Source organism: Cherax quadricarinatus, chromosome 8, assembly GCF_038502225.1.
Source record: "Cherax quadricarinatus isolate ZL_2023a chromosome 8, ASM3850222v1, whole genome shotgun sequence".
Taxonomy (NCBI): Eukaryota; Metazoa; Arthropoda; class Malacostraca; order Decapoda; family Parastacidae; genus Cherax; species Cherax quadricarinatus.
The window spans coordinates 3,372,467-3,391,810 of NC_091299.1; the positions used below are offsets into that span (position 1 = coordinate 3,372,467).

The window sequence follows — 19,344 nt, forward strand, 5'->3', positions numbered from 1 at the left end:
CTTATCAAAGTCTCCCAGTATCGCTAGTCTTAGCCTTGAACTCATTTATACAGATATTCGCGGAGTGTGAGGACAGGGGCGTGCCCATTTACCATGGCGTGTTGAAAAACCTAGGTTTATATCTCAGTGAGAGCCAAGAGCCATGCTAACACACAAGCAAAACGGCCCCACTTTCTGCCCACCGTTGTGCTCACACTTAAAATAATGTGAGGTTTGCCCTTGTGTTGGCTTACAGCTCCTGCCGTGCTCCGTCACACTGGCAGCGGCAGTCTCAGGCTCCGCACACGGCCTCGGGAGGGCCCAAGAGCTATCTCTAACGGGCTAACCTCTCTCACGCTCCATTCAATCCGAATCAAGCAGTGTGTACCTAGTGACCTGACAGGATCTCTTAATGTGACTTGTAGATGACAGGGTGAAATATCGTAGATCGTCCCAAGACTTGCCACAGTGACGGTGAAATATAGTGGTTTGTGGGAATGTGTGCAAGATTGGAAGAATTCTGTTTATGGGTAAGCCGCACCGTTATGTAATAGCGTGCCACGGTGGAAGAAACACTGGTGCCACGGTGAGACAGTAGTGCCACGGTGGAAGGAACACTAGTGCCACAGTGGAAGGAATACTGGTGCCACTGAGGCACTGGTGCCACTGTTAGACAATCACTGGTGCCACGGTGATACAGGTACTTTTGCTAAGGTGAGACAAGCACTGGTGCCACGGTGGGGACTAGCACTAGTGCCACGGTGAGAAGGAAAAAATATTTGTGTGTGAAAATCAGTCATTAACTTAGTGCTTGAATGTCTTGTGGCACTTAAATAAAGTATACCTGAGCACTGAAGGTGGCACTTCTCCATGATCCTGGCATCCAAACCTCTAGCTGTTGCTGTTGTAGAACTAGGATAAGAGAGATGCCTCACAACCAGTGTGGGAAAATGACACCTGGAGGGACTGATAAATCGTGTGAGGAGGAGGGTGAGGCGGCGTGGGGTGCCAACCAGACTTGCACTGTGTGCAGTGAAAACTATAGCAATGCTTACCCCGACAAAGACGTTCTTTCTTTTTTCCTCGGCTTGGTAAACACTAAGGATCTGTGGTAAGTTTTGTTCAGCTTCGTGCCAGCATGTGCTCGCCTTCCTCACTTCACATCAATGGTATTCTCCCTGACATCTTTCATGTTCCCCTTATTATTAGTTTTTTTAATATTTGCTATTTTTACTTTTTTACCCCCAAAGCTGTTTACTGTGCTTCCGTAGCTCATCGTGTGAATAGCGGTAAAAATGATTGCATTGCATTGGTCACAATCAGCCTTTATCCAATCTTATTGGTATAATTATGTCTTTTGGATATTAAGTTATTCATAGCTAAAAATATCATTTTGCAGTTGTAGGCTCGCAAGATGCATTCCGACGCAGTATTGTTTTCCATCTTAAATATACATAGATGTGCTGGAAAACATAGAGAAGGATGAGAGTCTGGTGTATCAACACTGCTTCCCATGAAGATAAGCTAAGAGCACTAAACTTACACTAGACGGGTGAAGAATTAATGGGGACATGATTAAAGTTTGTACATATTTAATAAGGTGTTGAAAATATATGTATTAATGAACTCTCAATACTGGATTCAACTTGGACAAATTCAGATTTGGAAATACTGAAAATCAGTGGTTTGCATTTGTGGTCACAGTGGTACCTGTGCTAACCTTCCTATGGTGTAGAAATATACCTAGTTGGATGAATCTTATTGTGGCTAGCTGGTCTAGTGGCTAACGCGACGGGCTGGAGTTTTGAGACTCTATGACCGCGGGTTCAATCCCGGCCGGGGGTATGGTTTATTTGCAATCGTGTCATTACGATTTCTTGAGTCAGTGGTTTGATAATGTTGTAGATGAATGGAATACACTGCCAGATAGTCTCATTGATGGAAATACTCTCCTTAAACTTTAAAAATAGGTTAGACACACCAGTGAGATTAGTTGGGTGTGGGCTGGACCTGCCTAGGATGAACTAGTTCATAGCTTCTGCTTTCTTGTGCCCTTAGCCTAGTTCCTCGTCTTGGGTTTGTGGCAGGTGAAGTAGTGTGAAGTTTGTTGTTGTATCCTAACAATATCTAGTAGTAGTTTCAATGATAATAGCAAAATTTATAGTTGCAGTGGGAACGGAAAATGCGGTTTTCGTGACATGATTGACAGTTTAAGCTGATGTAGCAGCGTTTATAATAACGGTATCACAACACACGACGGAAGGTGTGGAGTGGTAGTGTTGGAAAGGATGCCAACACGAGTGGGTAGAGGGTGCAGAGGGTGCGGGTGGTGAGCCAAGGTGCCACACATGCCAAAGGTGGTGACAGCAGGTGGTGGTAGTAGCGACTATACCATTTCCCTGTGGTAGCCGAGGAGGGGTAGTGGGCCAGATGGTGGTGGTGGTAGGAAGGATGGAGCCACAGGTAGTGGTGAGTGTGGGGGTGGCCAAAGGGGGTGGTGGGCCAGATGGTGGTGAGGTGGGGGAGGGAGATGCGGAGGTGGTGGCGGGCCATGTGGTGCATTGTAACAGCAAGGGCCAGACGGTCAGGTTAAGTATTGGCACTGCGCCTCTCTCATACCACACTTAATCTCTTCATCCTTTCTCTTACAACAACATAATTACTTCCACTCATTATGCTACTCTTAACAACATTATTTACTCTGCTCACTGATGCCACTTAACGCTCCGTCTTAAATTACCTTCACTAAACTTATTTGAAGTGCAGTTAATTAACAAACATTAATTAATTTGGTATTGATAGTGATATTGTTCTATTGTTTTCAAGAAAGCTTGGTATAATTCCTTCGTCACTGGGATCGCTTAAGTCTTGAACATGTACTCACCAGGGCGGAGGAGAGAGAGATACATGATAATATATACCTGGAAAGTACCGAGGGCCTGGTCCCAAATCTGCACACTGTCATAACATACTGGAGTGAGAGATATGGAAGTGCAAAATAAACCCAGTCAGGAGCAGGGGTGGGCACAATAAGGGAACACTGTGTCAACATTCGTGGTCCCAGATTTTTCAGCATCTTACCAGAAGATACCAGAAACATGGCTGGTACAAGTGTAGAAGCCTTCAAGAGGAGACTGGACAAGTATCTTCACCAAGTGAAGGATCAGCCAGACTGTGATGGATATGTGGAGCAGCGGGCCTCCAGCAGCAACAGCCTGGTTAACAGGCAAGCACCAGACGAGCCTGGCCCACGGCCGGTCTCCGGGACACTGATAAGCTTGTTGGACCGTGTTAAGTTATTTGATCTTAGGTAGTAGTTTGGTAGACAGCAACCGTCCAGAGAGGTTCTACCGTCCTGTGAAATTTAGTTAATAGTTGATAAATTTGACACATGTGGAACACATGGGTGTGTGTATTGAGGAAACGTTTCGCCACACAGTAGCTTCATCAGTCCAGTACAAAGAAGTTAATAGTGCTTAATCCTGTAATATTTCCTTTACAACTTAGAAGGCCTAGTCTCAGACAGGTCCAAAGCAAATATAATCTCCAGTACCCCTAACAGTTGACATAGGGTTGAGTGTTTCGGATCTTACAGTAGAATGTGAATCTGGAGCTGCTTTAGTACTTAGCAACGTAGCTTGAGAGTCCTAGATATCAGGGGAAAACACTCAAATTCAACATGGCATGAAGAATACTGTCAAGTTTATCATGTCAAGAACACTTAAGTTTATGATGCCAGGGAGAACACTGTCAAGTTCTTAGAGTAGAAGTATGGGAAAACATTGGAGCTCACTACAAGGAAAATGTAAATAAGATTTACGGTAAGAAAGGTGGAAATGGAAAAGTAGAGACAGTGGTGACCAGGATTCTTTTAGGTTACATGTATATGTGGCACTTGTGTGTAGAGGAAATTCATTATAAAACGATAACTGAATTTTGAAACGGCTAATGAGGAGTCAGCTATTTAGGCTGTAATGTAGTGTCTTAAAGCAATATGTTTACTCACAGGAGAAGCACTGCCCAGTGAACTCAACCCTCGGCGCAAAATCTATACCTTCTAAAATAACGAGCTAGCTATTTTGTTCGAAAATAATGAGCTAATTACTTTGTTCGAAAATAACGAGCTAATTATTTTGTTCTATTGATCATAAAATAACAAAACTCTTCCAGTAATGTCTTCGCATATGTTAGATACAATGCCCTTTTTGCTCCTATTTGTTTACACTTTGTCAACACTGATTTTATTTTAACTAAGACTTGCCTTGGAGAGATTTTTTCCATTTTTTCTGACAAATACCATTGCTGATTAGTTCTAAATTTTGTATTGCATTTGTTGAAGAAATTAATTGTTATATTCTTGAGCACACTTATGTAGGCTACAGAACAGTTGGTGTGGTATAAACGTCATAATTCCAGGCTTAAGTTTTTTTTTTGTTTCTCCAAAGCCAAGTGGCGCCATCTAGTGTGCTTACCTAATTGTGTCTTCAGGGGTTGATTCATAGCTCTTTGTCGCGCCTCTTAAATTTTATCAGCAGGCTTTACTTATTTATGGTCTCCAGGGTCCGATCATATCCTCATTTGGAACTGTGTGTAATGTATCCTTCCACAGTCTCTTTATTTAGTGCATTACACTTATTCATCACCTTTAAACTGAGAAAAATTCTTCCATGTGTTCGTGTGTATTAGCTGCCATCTGTGTCCCCAAACTCCTCCTCCGTCGAATTAAATCCTCGATTTTGTATATGATTATTTTCTGGTTGTCCTCTCTTCTGTTATTGTATTAAGTTCCACAAGTTTCTTCTCGTAGTTCATTTCCCTGGGTTCCGATATCAGTCTTATTTCAAACCTTTGGATCTTCTCTAGTTTCTTTACACACTCGAACTAGCGCGGGCTTCACGCTGATGCTGGGTTCTCCAAAATGGTCCTAAAGTACGTTGTGTATAATGTCCTAAATGAATCTTGTTCTTGTTTCTGAAAGAAGTTACTTGGTTAGCGAGGTTTGTAAATGATGCTGAAGATATACGATTTATATTCGTAGTTTTAGTGATATGCTGAGAGATAGGGTACGAAGTGTAAAATAAACCCATTGAAAAGCAGTATTCTCTTATTGTGCCATGTGGACAATAAGAGAACACTGCATCAACATCCATGGGGGCCTAGACTGTTCAAGATACTATTAGAAGATATAAAAAATACTGCTGGGACAAGTGTAGAAGTCTTCATGAGGAAACTGTGTCAAGTGCCAGATCAACCAGGCTACCAAAAGCAACAGCCCGGTTGACCAGGCAAGCACCAGAGAAGTCTAGTCCATGGCCAGACTGCGAAACCCGTCACAGGTATATCACAGGGGCCAGCTCTACCTGGTTGACTAAGCCAGCCCTTATACCTGGTCACAGACCGGGCCGCGGGGGCGTTGACCCCCGAAACTCTCTCCAGGTATACAGCCTGGTTGATCTGACATGCCGCGGAGATAGTGATCCAGTTTCCTTTTCAAAACTTCGCTTGTTCCAACAATATTTCTTATATCTGCTGGTAGGTTAAAAATAAATTCTATGTCCTTTGAGATTTATAGTGTTCTTCCATTGTGCTCGTTGCTCCCGTTTTTGACCGAGTCTGTTTTAAATTTTCCCATATCTCTCGCTCCAATACATTATGGGACCAGACCCTAAAGTACCTTCCATTATCTGTATCTCTAGCCTTCTCTCCAAAGTACTTTTCCATATCTTAGAGATTTTACCAATAATTTAAATGTTTTATTGGTTGTAAACAGACAGTAAGTGTGTTGTATATATTGTTTTTTTCTTTGAAATAACTTAAGAATGCCTTTTCTGACCTGTTTCAATTTTTGAAGGATATATCTTATGGACAGGACGGCATCCATTAAGTTTAAGTTTTGTAAATTTTAAATTTTCTAGCATAATTAGTTTGGAGCAATTGGATTCTGAGCATTAATTAAAAACTACGCATTCTAATTGGATTCAAACCTTTAGGTAGGTTGGCGCTGCTTAACGTAAGATTCTCGTTGGATTTGAGCCGTACAAGTTATATTTTTTCAATTTTATTAAACAGATTAATTCCCATGCAAAAACCGGAGGGCTACGTAGGTGCTAGTTTGCCAGTTCTATTGGAGAGAATATGAGTTCAGACGTTTCTTTTTTTGCGATAATTTGTGAATGGCACATTTGGTCGGCTTCAAACCTTTAACGCTGGTGTATTATAGTGGAAGTTTTAGGTTGTAATACTATGTAGGTGCCGGTTTGCAAAATTTTTCTCCCCAGCCTCACCTGTCGTGCCTGCAACCTCATAGGTGGTATGCAAATTCCAGTTTCTTAAAAGAATAGCTTTCTTATTTGACTGTAATTATGAAAAAAAAATGAGAATTATTAAATATCTGCATTTATTGACATTTTTAAGTATCGTGATTTTATTGAGTCGTTGAATATCATAGTTTGGAGTGGCTTTATTTCAGACCCGGCACATGTACTCGAAAACAGTATTCTTTTCTTTCACCAAAGTTTTTATTTATAGTTTGAGAACGCTTCGTGTGATTAAGTATGAAGTTCCAGTAAAGGTGAACTGCAAGATGATCAGCTTTTTCTGATCAGCTTCAAACTTTCAACACAGTTATATCATACTTGGAAGGTTGGGATGTTGAATCTCTTCAACATCCCAGTGCCTCTGAATTTTCATAGTTGGTGTTTCTTACCTGGTGGAAAGTTCAAATTGATAGGTACCAGTTTGCCTTTTCATTGCATAAATTGAGGTTAGTTTTCATTTGATAACTATGAATGCCTTTTCTGATTGGCTTCATATTTTCACCTCTGCCATTTAACTGCTTTAGAAATCTATGCTATACCCTGTATAGGGTTAAGTTTAGTAGATATGGGGACACCTTCCTTGGATCTTTCAGCAATTATTTCTGCATCATGTTGTCTGCTGTTGGCCCCTTTTCTATATTTTTTTCATGTCTTTTCACTCTTAGCTTTTGCATCGTTGCAGTTCTCTTTTCTTGCTAATACAAATCTATGTGTGGCTTCCTGGCATATCTAAAGTAACCTGTCATATTGTGTGCTGTGAGGGGGGGAGGGAAGCTGGAAGGGGGGGTAGGAGTGTATGGTAAGGGAGGGGTAAGAGTATTAATGTGTCTAGTGCTGGAATTACCGTATGAAGCCAACGATGGTTTACTTACAAGTTTCAACACCCGGGCAGGCAGGGTGACCTGGATTACCTTGCTCGCTAGCGAGGCGTGAAGAGCTTGGCAGTCGCGAACCTGCGCTAACAACTTCCCGAGTGTTCAGCACCCGGGCGGGGTGACCTGGATTACCCTGGTCACTAGCGAGACCTTACAGCTGTCAACCTGCACAAAAACCTTGCACAGTGTTCAACAGTTGGGTGGATGCCGGGATGGGGCGTCCATTGTGGGCCTGGGGGAGGAGGGACCGACAGTTTCCAGGGGACCAACTCTCAATTAGGGATAACGAGGTGGAGGTGGGCGTTGTGGCTGCCCAGAGGTAGACGGAGAGGGGTAGAGGCTCGCCCCGACGGAGGGTTCCTTCCTCCCAGCCAGTGGAGAAGTCCGATCAATACCGAGGTCGTGCATGGCGGCGGCATCCCCCTGCCCCACCCCTCCCTGCATGGCGGCACAACCCCGTCCCCCTCCTCTCCATGGCTGCAACCCCCCAATCCTCCCCCTCTCCATGGCTGCAACCCCCCAATTCTCCCTTCCCTCCAACGGCGGGATCTCCAACCCGTGTCTCCCTTCCCCTCTGCATGGCGGTATCCTCCCGCACCTCCTTTCTTTCTTCTTTCTACATGGCAGCACTCCTCCGCCTGCCCCTTTTCCCTCTTCCTGCATGGCGGCACAACTACCCCTCAGTCCTTCCATCTCCCCCCCCCCAATTATCCTCCCGACCCTCCCTAACTTTTTCCTGCATGGCGGCAACTTCTCCCCTCCCCTCACCCCTCCCTTCAAGCATGGTGGTAGGGATTTACTTTGTGAGAAGGGGGAGAAGGGATGTGGTCTCGCCAGGAGCTGTTTTACAAACCCCTCAAGGAAGGTTCCTTGATGTTGGTGAGGGGCTCTTGATTTAGGGAATTGGATCTGTGCTCCAGTTCCCCGAATTAAGCCTGAATGCCTTCCACATCCCCCCCCCCAGGCGCTGTATAATCCTCCGGGTTTAGCGCTTCCCCCTTGATTATAATAATAATGTTTTACAAAGACATTTTGAAAAATGTGGCCATGAGGTGATAGCTAATAAAATATATTCACAAAGCATCGCAGTTTAACTGAATACTCAGATGTCTAACATGAAGAATGACGGAAAACAACTACCAAAAAATCGAGCTTGAGCGAAGTACATAATGTTCATGATCAGGTGAAGGTACAGTGCCGACGGTCTCATGGAAGACAAACGCAGCCGGCAGCTTCGTGTCATCTTGTACGAGTGATATCAATATTATAATGAAATTTGTATTTGTGAGACACACTCGGAAAATACATACAGAAAAGTGAGAAACCACTTGGACAAAACAATGAAACAGGATAACGGTATCTATATATTTAGGCCTCGGTCAGAGACCCTCTTCAACAGATCAGACTGAGGCCGAAATAAACTTTTTTTTTTTTTTTTTTTACATTTTGCCGTGTTCTGTTCGAGTGATCTTTCACTTTACTTTTCATCATCCAGTAGTTACGACACTTTAGTGGCAGCTCCTGCCAGCAGATATCAACAGAGTTATCCATTAGCTAGTAAAAACAGAGTCTACAGTGATAATTTTCAACTGTTATAAATTGAAAATAATAGCAAAAAATTAGCATTATTTTGTTATATAATTTTTCACTAATTGACTTAAGGGCTAAGTAATTATAGATAGCATTATTTCACTCTTCCTCAAACGTTTATGAGTTTTAAACTAAATTAATAACACCTTTTTTTTTTTTTTTGAAAAATTAACGAAGACGTAACTCTTCTTAAATGTGTAAAAGAACAAGATCTTAAAAATTACGTTATATTCTTGAGATAGTTTTCTCTGAGTGGCTTTGAACATGGTCGATTGGAAAGATATTTTGCTGTTCAAAAACTTAACAGTTTTGGTACAAAATTGTTACTAGTGTCATTATGAGAGAATGGGCGCAGTGAAATTAAGATTGCGCTGTCTATTCGTTATCACTTCAGAAAACTAAGAATACCCAACAAAAAACTGGTATAAGCTTGGCAAGGTTAAGTTACTCTGTTCAGTAACAAGCACAAACATTATTTTAATATGGTATGTAATTTTGAAACTAATGTCACAGGAAACAGTCACACTGGATGAAGACTAATGTAAAAAAAACAAATGTGAACCCGTACATTGTTTTTCCTAAAGGAGATATTTAAGCAGAGATTCTCTCGGCTAATTTTCACCACTCTTCTACCATAGATATAAGAAATATTGCCGGAATAAATGTGAAAGTTTTCAAGTTGGCGCTGAGCAAGTTCCTGCACACAACACAAGTTGGCTGAGCTGTGAGTTTATGGCCATTTAGCAACAATAGCCTGATATATCAGACGGTCGCCATGGGATGCATGACCTGAAACTGCTCTGTTAGAGAATAGAATTATAGAAAACGTTCATGTAAGATGGCAATTTCCAAAAGTATATTTTCTAATACGTCCTCGCTTGTGTTGTGTACGCTTGTGTTGTGCACGCTTGTGTTGTGTACACTTGTGTTGTGCACGCTTGTGTTGTGCACGCTTGTGTTGTGTACGCTTGTGTTGTGCACGCTTGTGTTGTGTACGCTTGTGTTGTGCACGCTTGTGTTGTGCACGCTTGTGTTGTGCACGCTTGTGTTGTGCACGCTTGTGTTGTGCACGCTTGTGTTGTGCACGCTTGTGTTGTGCACGCTTGTGTTGTGCACGCTTGTGTTGTGTACGCTTGTGTTGTGCACGCTTGTGTTGTGTACACTTGTGTTGTGCACGCTTGTGTTGTGCACACTTGTGTTGTGCACGCTTGTGTTGTGCACGCTTGTGTTGTGTACGCTTGTGTTGTGTACACTTGTGTTGTGCACGCTTGTGTTGTGCACGCTTGTGTTGTGTACACTTGTGTTGTGCACGCTTGTGTTGTGCACGCTTGTGTTGTGTACGCTTGTGTTGTGCACGCTTGTGTTGTGTACGCTTGTGTTGTGTACGCTTGTGTTGTGTACGCTTGTGTTGTGTACGCTTGTGTTGTGCACGCTTGTGTTGTGCACGCCTTGCTCTGCGGCACGCTTCCATTTTTTCTCCTAGTTAACAAAATTACATAAACGTGAAGGAAGTACCTGGTAGAAGGGTAGAGACTACCCAAATTAGAACATTAAAAACGTTAGAAGTACAGCTTTCTTTAAGTACGTTGTGAGAACTGGTTATATTCACTGGGACGAAGTTTCCTCTACATATTGACGTGGAGACATGCAAGCTTTGAGTTGGTGCATGTGAAGAAGACCTTGGCTTAGAGGCTAGTAATGAGCTTTGCTTGCCACACGACGCTCCATTGCGCAACCTCGTGCTACCATAATCGACTCCGGCACTAATGCACTTGGCCAGTATTAAGAGCTGTTTGTCAGTGATCCCAGCGACACATGGGTCTATCGCATGCAATTGTGTGTGTTTGTGTGTGTGTTTGGGGGGGGGAGGTGTTGGTGGGTTCGTGATTTATAACAGTCGTGGTGAATTGTGTTGGTACCTTCGTTGTGTCTAGCTCCTGTAATAGCTTCACTTCCTTTGCCGTGCTTGCTTTCTTTAGTGCCCTGTTTTCCATCCCATGTCCTAGCCTCTTTCTCCTCTGCCTGTTCTCCATGAACACTTCTGAAGTTTGTCAGTTTCTTCACGTACTTCCCTGTCATCCTTCGTAAGTATACCTTCATTTTTTTTCAGAATGTCTTTCACACTTACGTTTCATATGTGGCTTTGTAATGATTCGTTTTACCTTTTGTATATAATTATCTTACTGTCTCCCAGCTTTACTCGTACCCTGGTATAGTGACTGCAGTTATTCCATGCTCCTTTACTGTTACTCTGGCCTCTCTACTCGACGGATTCAACAATTGACTTTCCCCGTTATTCATGTTTCTCTTCGCACTCTTATCAAGGCCATCCATCAACTCATTTTACTTTTCGAATTTCTTTCCCGGTTGTTTTTTCTCGAGAAGTTTCTCATCCCATCATTGTCTCTCTCATAGTCAGCATTTCCCATTATTTCCACTTTCCCATCTATCTACGTCAACACTTCCACCAGGTACTCGCTTACTCCTAATGGTTCTCTACAAGTAGTGTGTGTGTGTGTGTGTGTGTGTGTGTGTGTGTGTGTGTGTGTTCTGAAGCATTTAAGTAAACCATCAGTCACTCTTTCAAGCTCATCTATTCTTATTCACTTCGTTTCTTTGACATAATGGTTCATAAAAGTCTCGTTAATATATTCATCAGCTTTCCTCTTCATGTCTCCACACTTTCCCCCTTCTTCCATAATGTGAGTCCCTGGTCCCCCCCCCCCACCTGGGTCTCAGGTTTGTCATGTGGGTCCCAGGCTTCCCATATGATCCTAAGCTTCCCATATGTCAACATGGCTTCATAGCAGGAACATCTTGCCAACATAGCAGAAATTATGGAGGCCTTGGAAGTACCGTATAATCCTTTGCGGATGATACTAGGATCTGCATGAGGCTGTCATCTGCTGAGGACGCGGTTAACCTCCAAGAAGATATAAACAAAGTTTTCCAGTGGGCAACGGAAAACAATATGATGTTCAGTGAGGACAAATTCCAACTACTCCGTTATGGAAAACTGGAGGAGATAATAACTAGAGCAGAGTATACTACAAACTCTGGACATACAATAGAGCGGAAAAATAATGTGAGGGACCTGGGAGTAGTAATGTCTGAGGATCTCACTTTCAAGGATCACAACAGTGCCACGATCGCACGTGCAAAGAAAATGATAGGATGGATAATGAGAATCTTCAAATCGAGAGATGCCAAGCCAATGATGATCCTTTTCAAATCACTTGTTCTCTCTAGGCTGGAATACTGCTGTACATTAACATCTCCATTCAAAGCAGGTGAAATTGCAGATCTAGAGAGTGTACGGAGATCCTTTACTGCACGTATAAGTTCTGTCAAGCACCTTAACTACTGGGAACGCTTGGAAGCACTTGACTTGTACTCGTTGGAACGTAGGAGAGAGAGATATATCATAATCTACACTTGGAAAATACTGGAAGGAATGGTCCCGAATCTGCACACACAAGTCACTCCCTACGAAAGTATAAGACTGGGCAGGCGATGCAAAATGCCCCCAATTAAAAGTAGGGGCGCCATTGGTACACTAAGGGAAAACACCATAAGTGTCCGGGGCCTAAGACTGTTCAACAGCCTCCCATCAAGCATTAGGGGAATTACCAATAAACCCCTGGCTGCCTTCAAGAGAGAGCTGGACAGATACCTAATGTCAGTGCCGGATCAGCCGGGCTGTGGCTCGTACGTTGGACTACGTGCGGCCAGCAGTGACAGCCTGGTTGATCAGGCCCTGATCCACCGGGAGGCCTGGTCATGGACCGGGCCGCGGGGGCGTTGATCCCCGGAATAACCTCCAGAATTAACCTTCAGGTAACCACAAGATTCTGATTAAAAATCTACACAGATTTTTGCTAAGGTTTTTCGCAATTGCGACAATGGAGTGCAATTGTAGTTCGTAAGATGAGATCAGTATGTATAACAAAAGTAAGAAAAAGAAGTATTCAAATATCTAGCAGTCACAGAGTGGTAAAGTGAAGTCCAATCTCAGCAAGTACCAAAAAGTTCAGTAGCCACGGTGCTAACACCATTGGTGTTTCTCTTCCTCATGGCAGATAAGGATAATACACAAATAATCCGCACATAGAAGAGAGGAGCTTACGACCATTTACAAAGTCACACCGTGACTATGTAAATGGTCCAAGTCGGACCGAAACGTCGTCGTAAGCTCCTCTCTTCTATGTGCGGGTTATTTATTTATCGTTCCAGTCACGGTATTGTGCCTTTTTTTTTTTTTTTTAGATAAGGATAACAACCGCTAGCCACAGCTTCGTATCATTCTTTTTGAACGATACCAAAAATATGAAAATCGCTTTTGTAGAAGGCACAGAAAAATTTCAAGCAGATACTGACAAATTGTTCCAGTAGGCAATAGTAAAATAACGTGATGTTCAATAATGAAATATATGAAGAACTTAAAAAGAGCGCTAGAGAACATTTTTTTTCTGGCCATATTGCTCAGAAAAAAATGACAAGGTGGATAATGAGAACCTTCAACACAGATAACATTCAAATCACTTGTGCTTTCTGGTTGGAAAAGGTACAAAAAAATTTTCACTGCCAGCACAGAGCCAGTAAAGTATTTAAATTACTGGGAATTTGTAGATGAATGGTTCAGAGAACCGACATGTTGATAAATTAGACACATGTGCAACTCTTGGGTATCTTTAAAGATACCCAAGAGTTGCACATGTGTCTAATTTATCTATCATTACTGGGAATGCTACAGAATACCTGGAATGTACTCTCTGGGGTGAATAGATGCACTTATTAATAGATGCATTGAAGTAACTCCAGGGCATAGTTCCAAATCTACACATTACCATAACATACTTGAGTGAGAGCTATTGAAGGAAATGTAAAATAGACTCTGTGATAAGCAGGGGCATCATGGGCACGTTAAGAGAACACTGTGATATCTGTGGTCCAAGAATATTTAACCTGGTACCATCATATATCAGAAATATTGCCGGAATAAATGTAGAAGCTTTCAAGAAGAAACTGAACAGCTACCTCAGCCAGGAACCAGGTCAGTCAAACTGTGATGACTAGGTTGACCTGCGTACCGCAAACTGCAAGAACCTGGTTAAATCAACAAAAAACTTGATCCCAGGCCAGGCCTCAAAGCTAGAAGCCTGTCATAGGTATATCACGGAGTAATAATGAATTTAGTTACACACGGGGAAGTTTGTGAAGACTGTCATGGGTAATAATGAATTAGTCACACACACACAGGGAAGTTTGTGTAGACTGTCATGGGTAATAATGAATTAATCTCACACACACAGGGAAGTTTGTGTAGGCTGTCATGGGTAATAATGAATTAATCTCACACACACAGGGAAGTTTGTGAAGACTGTCATGGGTAATAATGAATTAATCTCACACACACAGGGAAGTTTGTGAAGACTGTCATGGGTAATAATGAATTAGTCACACACACACAGGGAAGTTTGTGTAGACTGTCATGGATAATAATGAATTAGTCACACACACACACAGGGAAGTTTGTGAAGACTGTCATGGGTAATAATGAATTAGTCACACACACACACACAGGGAAGTTTGTGTAGACTGTCATGGATAATAATGAATTAGTCACACACACACAGGGAAGTTTGTGTAGACTGTCATGGGTAATAATGAATTAGTCACACACACACAGGGAAGTTTGTGAAGACTGTCATGGGTAATAATGAATTAGTCACACACACACAGGGAAGTTTGTGAAGACTGTCATGGATAATAATGAATTAGTCACACACACACAGGGAAGTTTGTGTAGACTGTCATGGGTAATAATGAATTAATCTCACACACACAGGGAAGTTTGTGAAGACTGTCATGGGTAATAATGAATTAATCTCACACACAGGGAAGTTTGTGAAGACTGTCATGGGTAATAATGAATTAATCTCACACACACAGGGAAGTTTGTGAAGACTGTTATGGGTAATAATGAATTAGTCACACACACACACACACACACACAGGGAAGTTTGTGTAGACTGTCATGGGTAATAATGAATTAATCTCACACAGGGAAGTTTGTGAAGACTGTCATGGGTAATAATGAATTAATCTCACACACACAGGGAAGTTTGTGAAGACTGTCATGGGTAATAATGAATTAATCACACACACACACAGGGAAGTTTGTGTAGACTGTCATGGGTAATAATGAATTAATCTCACACAGGGAAGTTTGTGAAGACTGTCATGGGTAATAATGAATTAATCTCACACACACAGGGAAGTTTGTGAAGACTGTCATGGGTAATAATGAATTAATCACACACACACACAGGGAAGTTTGTGTAGACTGTCATGGGTAATAATGAATTAATCACACACACACACAGGGAAGTTTGTGAAGACTGTCATGGGTAATAATGAATTAATCTCACACACACAGGGAAGTTTGTGAAGACTGTCATGGGTAATAATGAATTAATCACACACACACACAGGGAAGTTTGTGTAGACTGTCATGGGTAATAATGAATTAATCTCACACAGGGAAGTTTGTGAAGACTGTCATGGGTAATAATGAATTAATCTCACACACACAGGGAAGTTTGTGAAGACTGTCATGGGTAATAATGAATTAGTCACACACACACACACACACACAGGGAAGTTTGTGTAGACTGTCATGGGTAATAATGAATTAATCTCACACAGGGAAGTTTGTGAAGACTGTCATGGGTAATAATGAATTAATCTCACACACACAGGGAAGTTTGTGAAGACTGTCATGGGTAATAATGAATTAGTCACACACACACACACACACAGGGAAGTTTGTGTAGACTGTCATGGATAATAATGAATTAGTCACACACACACACAGGGAAGTTTGTGAAGACTGTCATGGGTAATAATGAATTAGTCACACACACACAGGGAAGTTTGTGTAGACTGTCATGGATAATAATGAATTAGTCACACACACACAGGGAAGTTTGTGAAGACTGTCATGGAAATAATGAATTAATCTCACACACACAGGGAAGTTTGTGAAGACTGTCATGGGTAATAATGAATTAATCTCACACACACAGGGAAGTTTGTGAAGACTGTCATGGGTAATAATTAATTAATCTCACACACACAGGGAAGTTTGTGAAGACTGTCATGGGTAATAATGAATTAATCACACACACACACAGGGAAGTTTGTGAAGACTGTCATGGGTAATAATGAATTAATCTCACACACACAGGGAAGTTTGTGAAGACTGTCATGGGTAATAATTAATTAATCTCACACACACAGGGAAGTTTGTGAAGACTGTCATGGGTAATAATGAATTAATCACACACACACACAGGGAAGTTTGTGAAGACTGTCATGGGTAATAATGAATTAATCTCACACACAGGGAAGTTTGTGAAGACTGTCATGGGTAATAATGAATTAGTCACACACACACACACACAGGGAAGTTTGTGTAGACTGTCATGGGTAATAATGTATTAGTCACACACACACAGGGAAGTTTGTGGAGACTGTCATGGGTAATAATGAATTAGTCACACACACACAGAGGGAAGTTTGTGTAGACTGTCATGGGTAATAATGAATTAGTCACACACACACAGGGAAGTTTGTGAAGACTGTCATGGGTAATAATGAATTTAAGTCACATACAAGGAAGTTTGTGAAGGCGGTGGTGGAACACTGATGTTTACGTCACCAATGTTACATCACAGGTTGCAGCGCCACTGCCAAGTGCTGCTGGTACTGTTTACCTTTATAGTGTTCATATATATATATATATTTATTCTTTTTTATGTAATAATACCAGTAGAACACTGCAGTAGGCCTACCGGCTTATGCTAAGCACAACTTAACACAAAAATTAGGAGCCCAGCAATAAGCCTATGGAAGACAGATCTTACAACCATCATGTACAAGAATATAGAAATGGAGGATCACTGCAGAAAGCATACTGGTCGATGCTAGGCAGAATCTGAAATTCAACTGTTCTCACATGTACTTTTGTCTATCTTATTCTAAAACTAGCAGAAGTGTTATGTGCTAAGTACATTATAGTAATCTTAGTATACTAAACCGATAAAATTAGGAACTGTCGATCAAGGAAGAGTGTTAGGAAAAACATGGAATTTTACCATTTGCTAAACTTATCAATTTTGAGTTTACCTTTACACAGGTGTGAATATATTATCTTAATATTCTTCATTCTTATTTTAGTGAATGGTGGGTATTACCTGTAGACTGTTTCGAGGGTCATCGCCCCCATGACCCAGTCCCAGACCAGGCCTCCCGGTTGTTCGCATGGTTGACAAGGCTGTTAGTGTCAGCATATAAATTTGTGGACTCTGGTATTTATAGTTAATTACTTCACTTTCTCACTAATCAGTTTTCCCCACTCTCCATCCACTTTCCACTCTCTCGATCCACTACAGTTCTTTGAGCTCTGTGGATCAGTCAGGTTCTCTCTTCTTGAGTTTCCCAATCCTCTTAAAATCTCTGTTGCTCATTCCCAACTAAAAATACGTAATCGAATATTTCCTGGTTCATACAAAAGGATTGGTTGAATAAGACTACCTGTGTAACAGTTAGGTATCTTTACTGTGAAGACGTCTTGTCAACCAGTGACTTTAACACTCCTATGTAAAGAATAAATGATTGAAGATCAGATGAGTTACTTTGAGGTGATCGGTCCCTCAGGTGATCGGTCCCTCAGGCGTGAGGAAATGATCACTAGCAAAGTTTTAGATCAAAAATGTTTGCCTTATAGGGTTAGGGGTGTGAGTACTAAAAGGCTCAACGTTTCTTAGTCAGTAATTTAAAATATGTGGGAAGAGTGATTGGAGATCCTATTTTTTTATTTAATCCAGCTTGTCCCTCCTTCATTAGCCTAGCAGATGATGGGAGGAAAACATTCTTCATTAAAATGAGTTGCTATACAAGTTACACCCTCAAATTATATTTTACGTGGATCCGACCAGGCAGAGTCGTATCACTAGCCACAGTATAAACATGCTCTGTGATGAATGGTTATGAAAACCGACAAGTTGAAGAATTGAGACACTTATGCAACACATGGGAATCTTTATTGAAGAAACGTTTCGCCACACAGTGGCTTCATCAGTCCAATACAAAGTTGAAGTAGGTAAGGAGAGTAGAAGTTTGAGGTAATCAGTCACTCAACCTTGAATCGATGTGTTCAGTCCATCACTCTTGTAGGAAGTGCAGCATAGGGCCAGAGAGGTGGCTTATATACTGCGGTGAGATGAGTTGAAGCAGGAGGAGGCGGGATCACAGTGGGACCTGCCACTAGTGTAGGCCACCTCTCTGGCCCTATGCTGCACTTCCTACAAGAGTGATGGACTGAACACATCGATTCCAGGTTGAGGGACTGATTACCTCAAACTTCTACTCTCCTTACCCACTTCTACTTTGCATTGGACTGATGAAGTCACTGTGTGGCGAAACGTTTCTTCAATAAAGATTCCCATGTGTTGCATAAGTGTCTCAATTCTTAAACATGCTCTACTCATCATATCCTCAGTTTAAGTTAACTTATATTCACTTGTAATTGCCCTACAGTAACGAAATAAACGGATGACTGTCACCACGGAGCTTATCGTTAACTCTCAACGAGTTTATCCTCTCGAACGGTAAAAAAAATGAAGATAGGCTGGTACATGGGAGTGCCGTGACCTACTTCAGTGCGTGGTAGCGAGGCTAGGGTAATCAAGTGGTGGCAGTGTTGTCTGATTATTAAGCAAGAGCAGGAGATGGAGAACACTCTAGTAGATGCTTTATCTGTTTATCCAACAATCTGTGCTCATTGAAGAACGCGGACACCAAGAGATTGTAGATATTTCTTATTTTTTTAATCCTCATTAAGCATAGAAGGAGCTTCTTGCATAATTCTGGGTGATGGAGACTGTAATTCATAGTACTTACTATTATTGATAATTGAGACACTTGTGCAGCATTTAAGTATATTCTGGAAACGTTTCGCCAGCCTTTGGCTTTTGCAGTCCAATACAGAGAAGAGGTGGAAGATATGGAGGAGTTTGAGGTAATCAGTCCCTCAGCATCAAACTCTCCACACCTTTCAGTGTTCTTTGTATTAGACTGAAGAAACTACTGGCTGGCGAAACCTTTCCAGAACAAAGATATCCAAATGTTGTGCAAGACTCTTTATCACATTGTCGGTTTTCTAAACTAAATATACAGTTTTGTTATTATTATTCGGAAGCGTTATTCCCGTAGTGATATACAACGCCTGGTAATAAAATTTATTCCTTTGATCAAAAGCCCTTCAGAATCAAGACATCCCTCCTTGAAGGGTTTCAGTACTTCACAGTTAATGAAGCTGGTTTGAGGTAAGTTGAGGTGTGGCACGGTATTTCATGGAAGAGGCTCAAGGCCTTCCTACTACGCCTACCCTCTACGCCAAGCTTATTCACCAGGCCACTCCTACCCACCAAACCACGCCTACCCATCAAGCCACGCCTACCCATCAAGCTACGCCTACCCATCAAGCTACGCCTACCCATCAAGCTATGCCTACCCAT

The 19,344-nt window shown here is 41.8% G+C and overlaps 1 protein-coding gene across 6 annotated transcripts in view; it reads left to right on the forward strand.

Moving 5' to 3' along the window:
- Window positions 1-19,344, forward strand: part of LOC128685179 (serine/threonine-protein kinase WNK3) — a 638,681-nt gene that overhangs the window by 243,273 nt on the left and 376,064 nt on the right. Inside the window, exon 1 of one of the 6 annotated variants that reach the window (XM_070082759.1) lies at window positions 698-1,090. The exons of the other annotated variants lie outside the window; for them this stretch is intronic. Coding sequence (XP_069938860.1) covers window positions 906-1,090 — 185 coding nt within the window. The 5' untranslated portion in view covers window positions 698-905. Of the gene's footprint in view, window positions 1-697; window positions 1,091-19,344 lie in introns of those variants that run through there. 6 annotated transcript variants of the gene reach the window in all.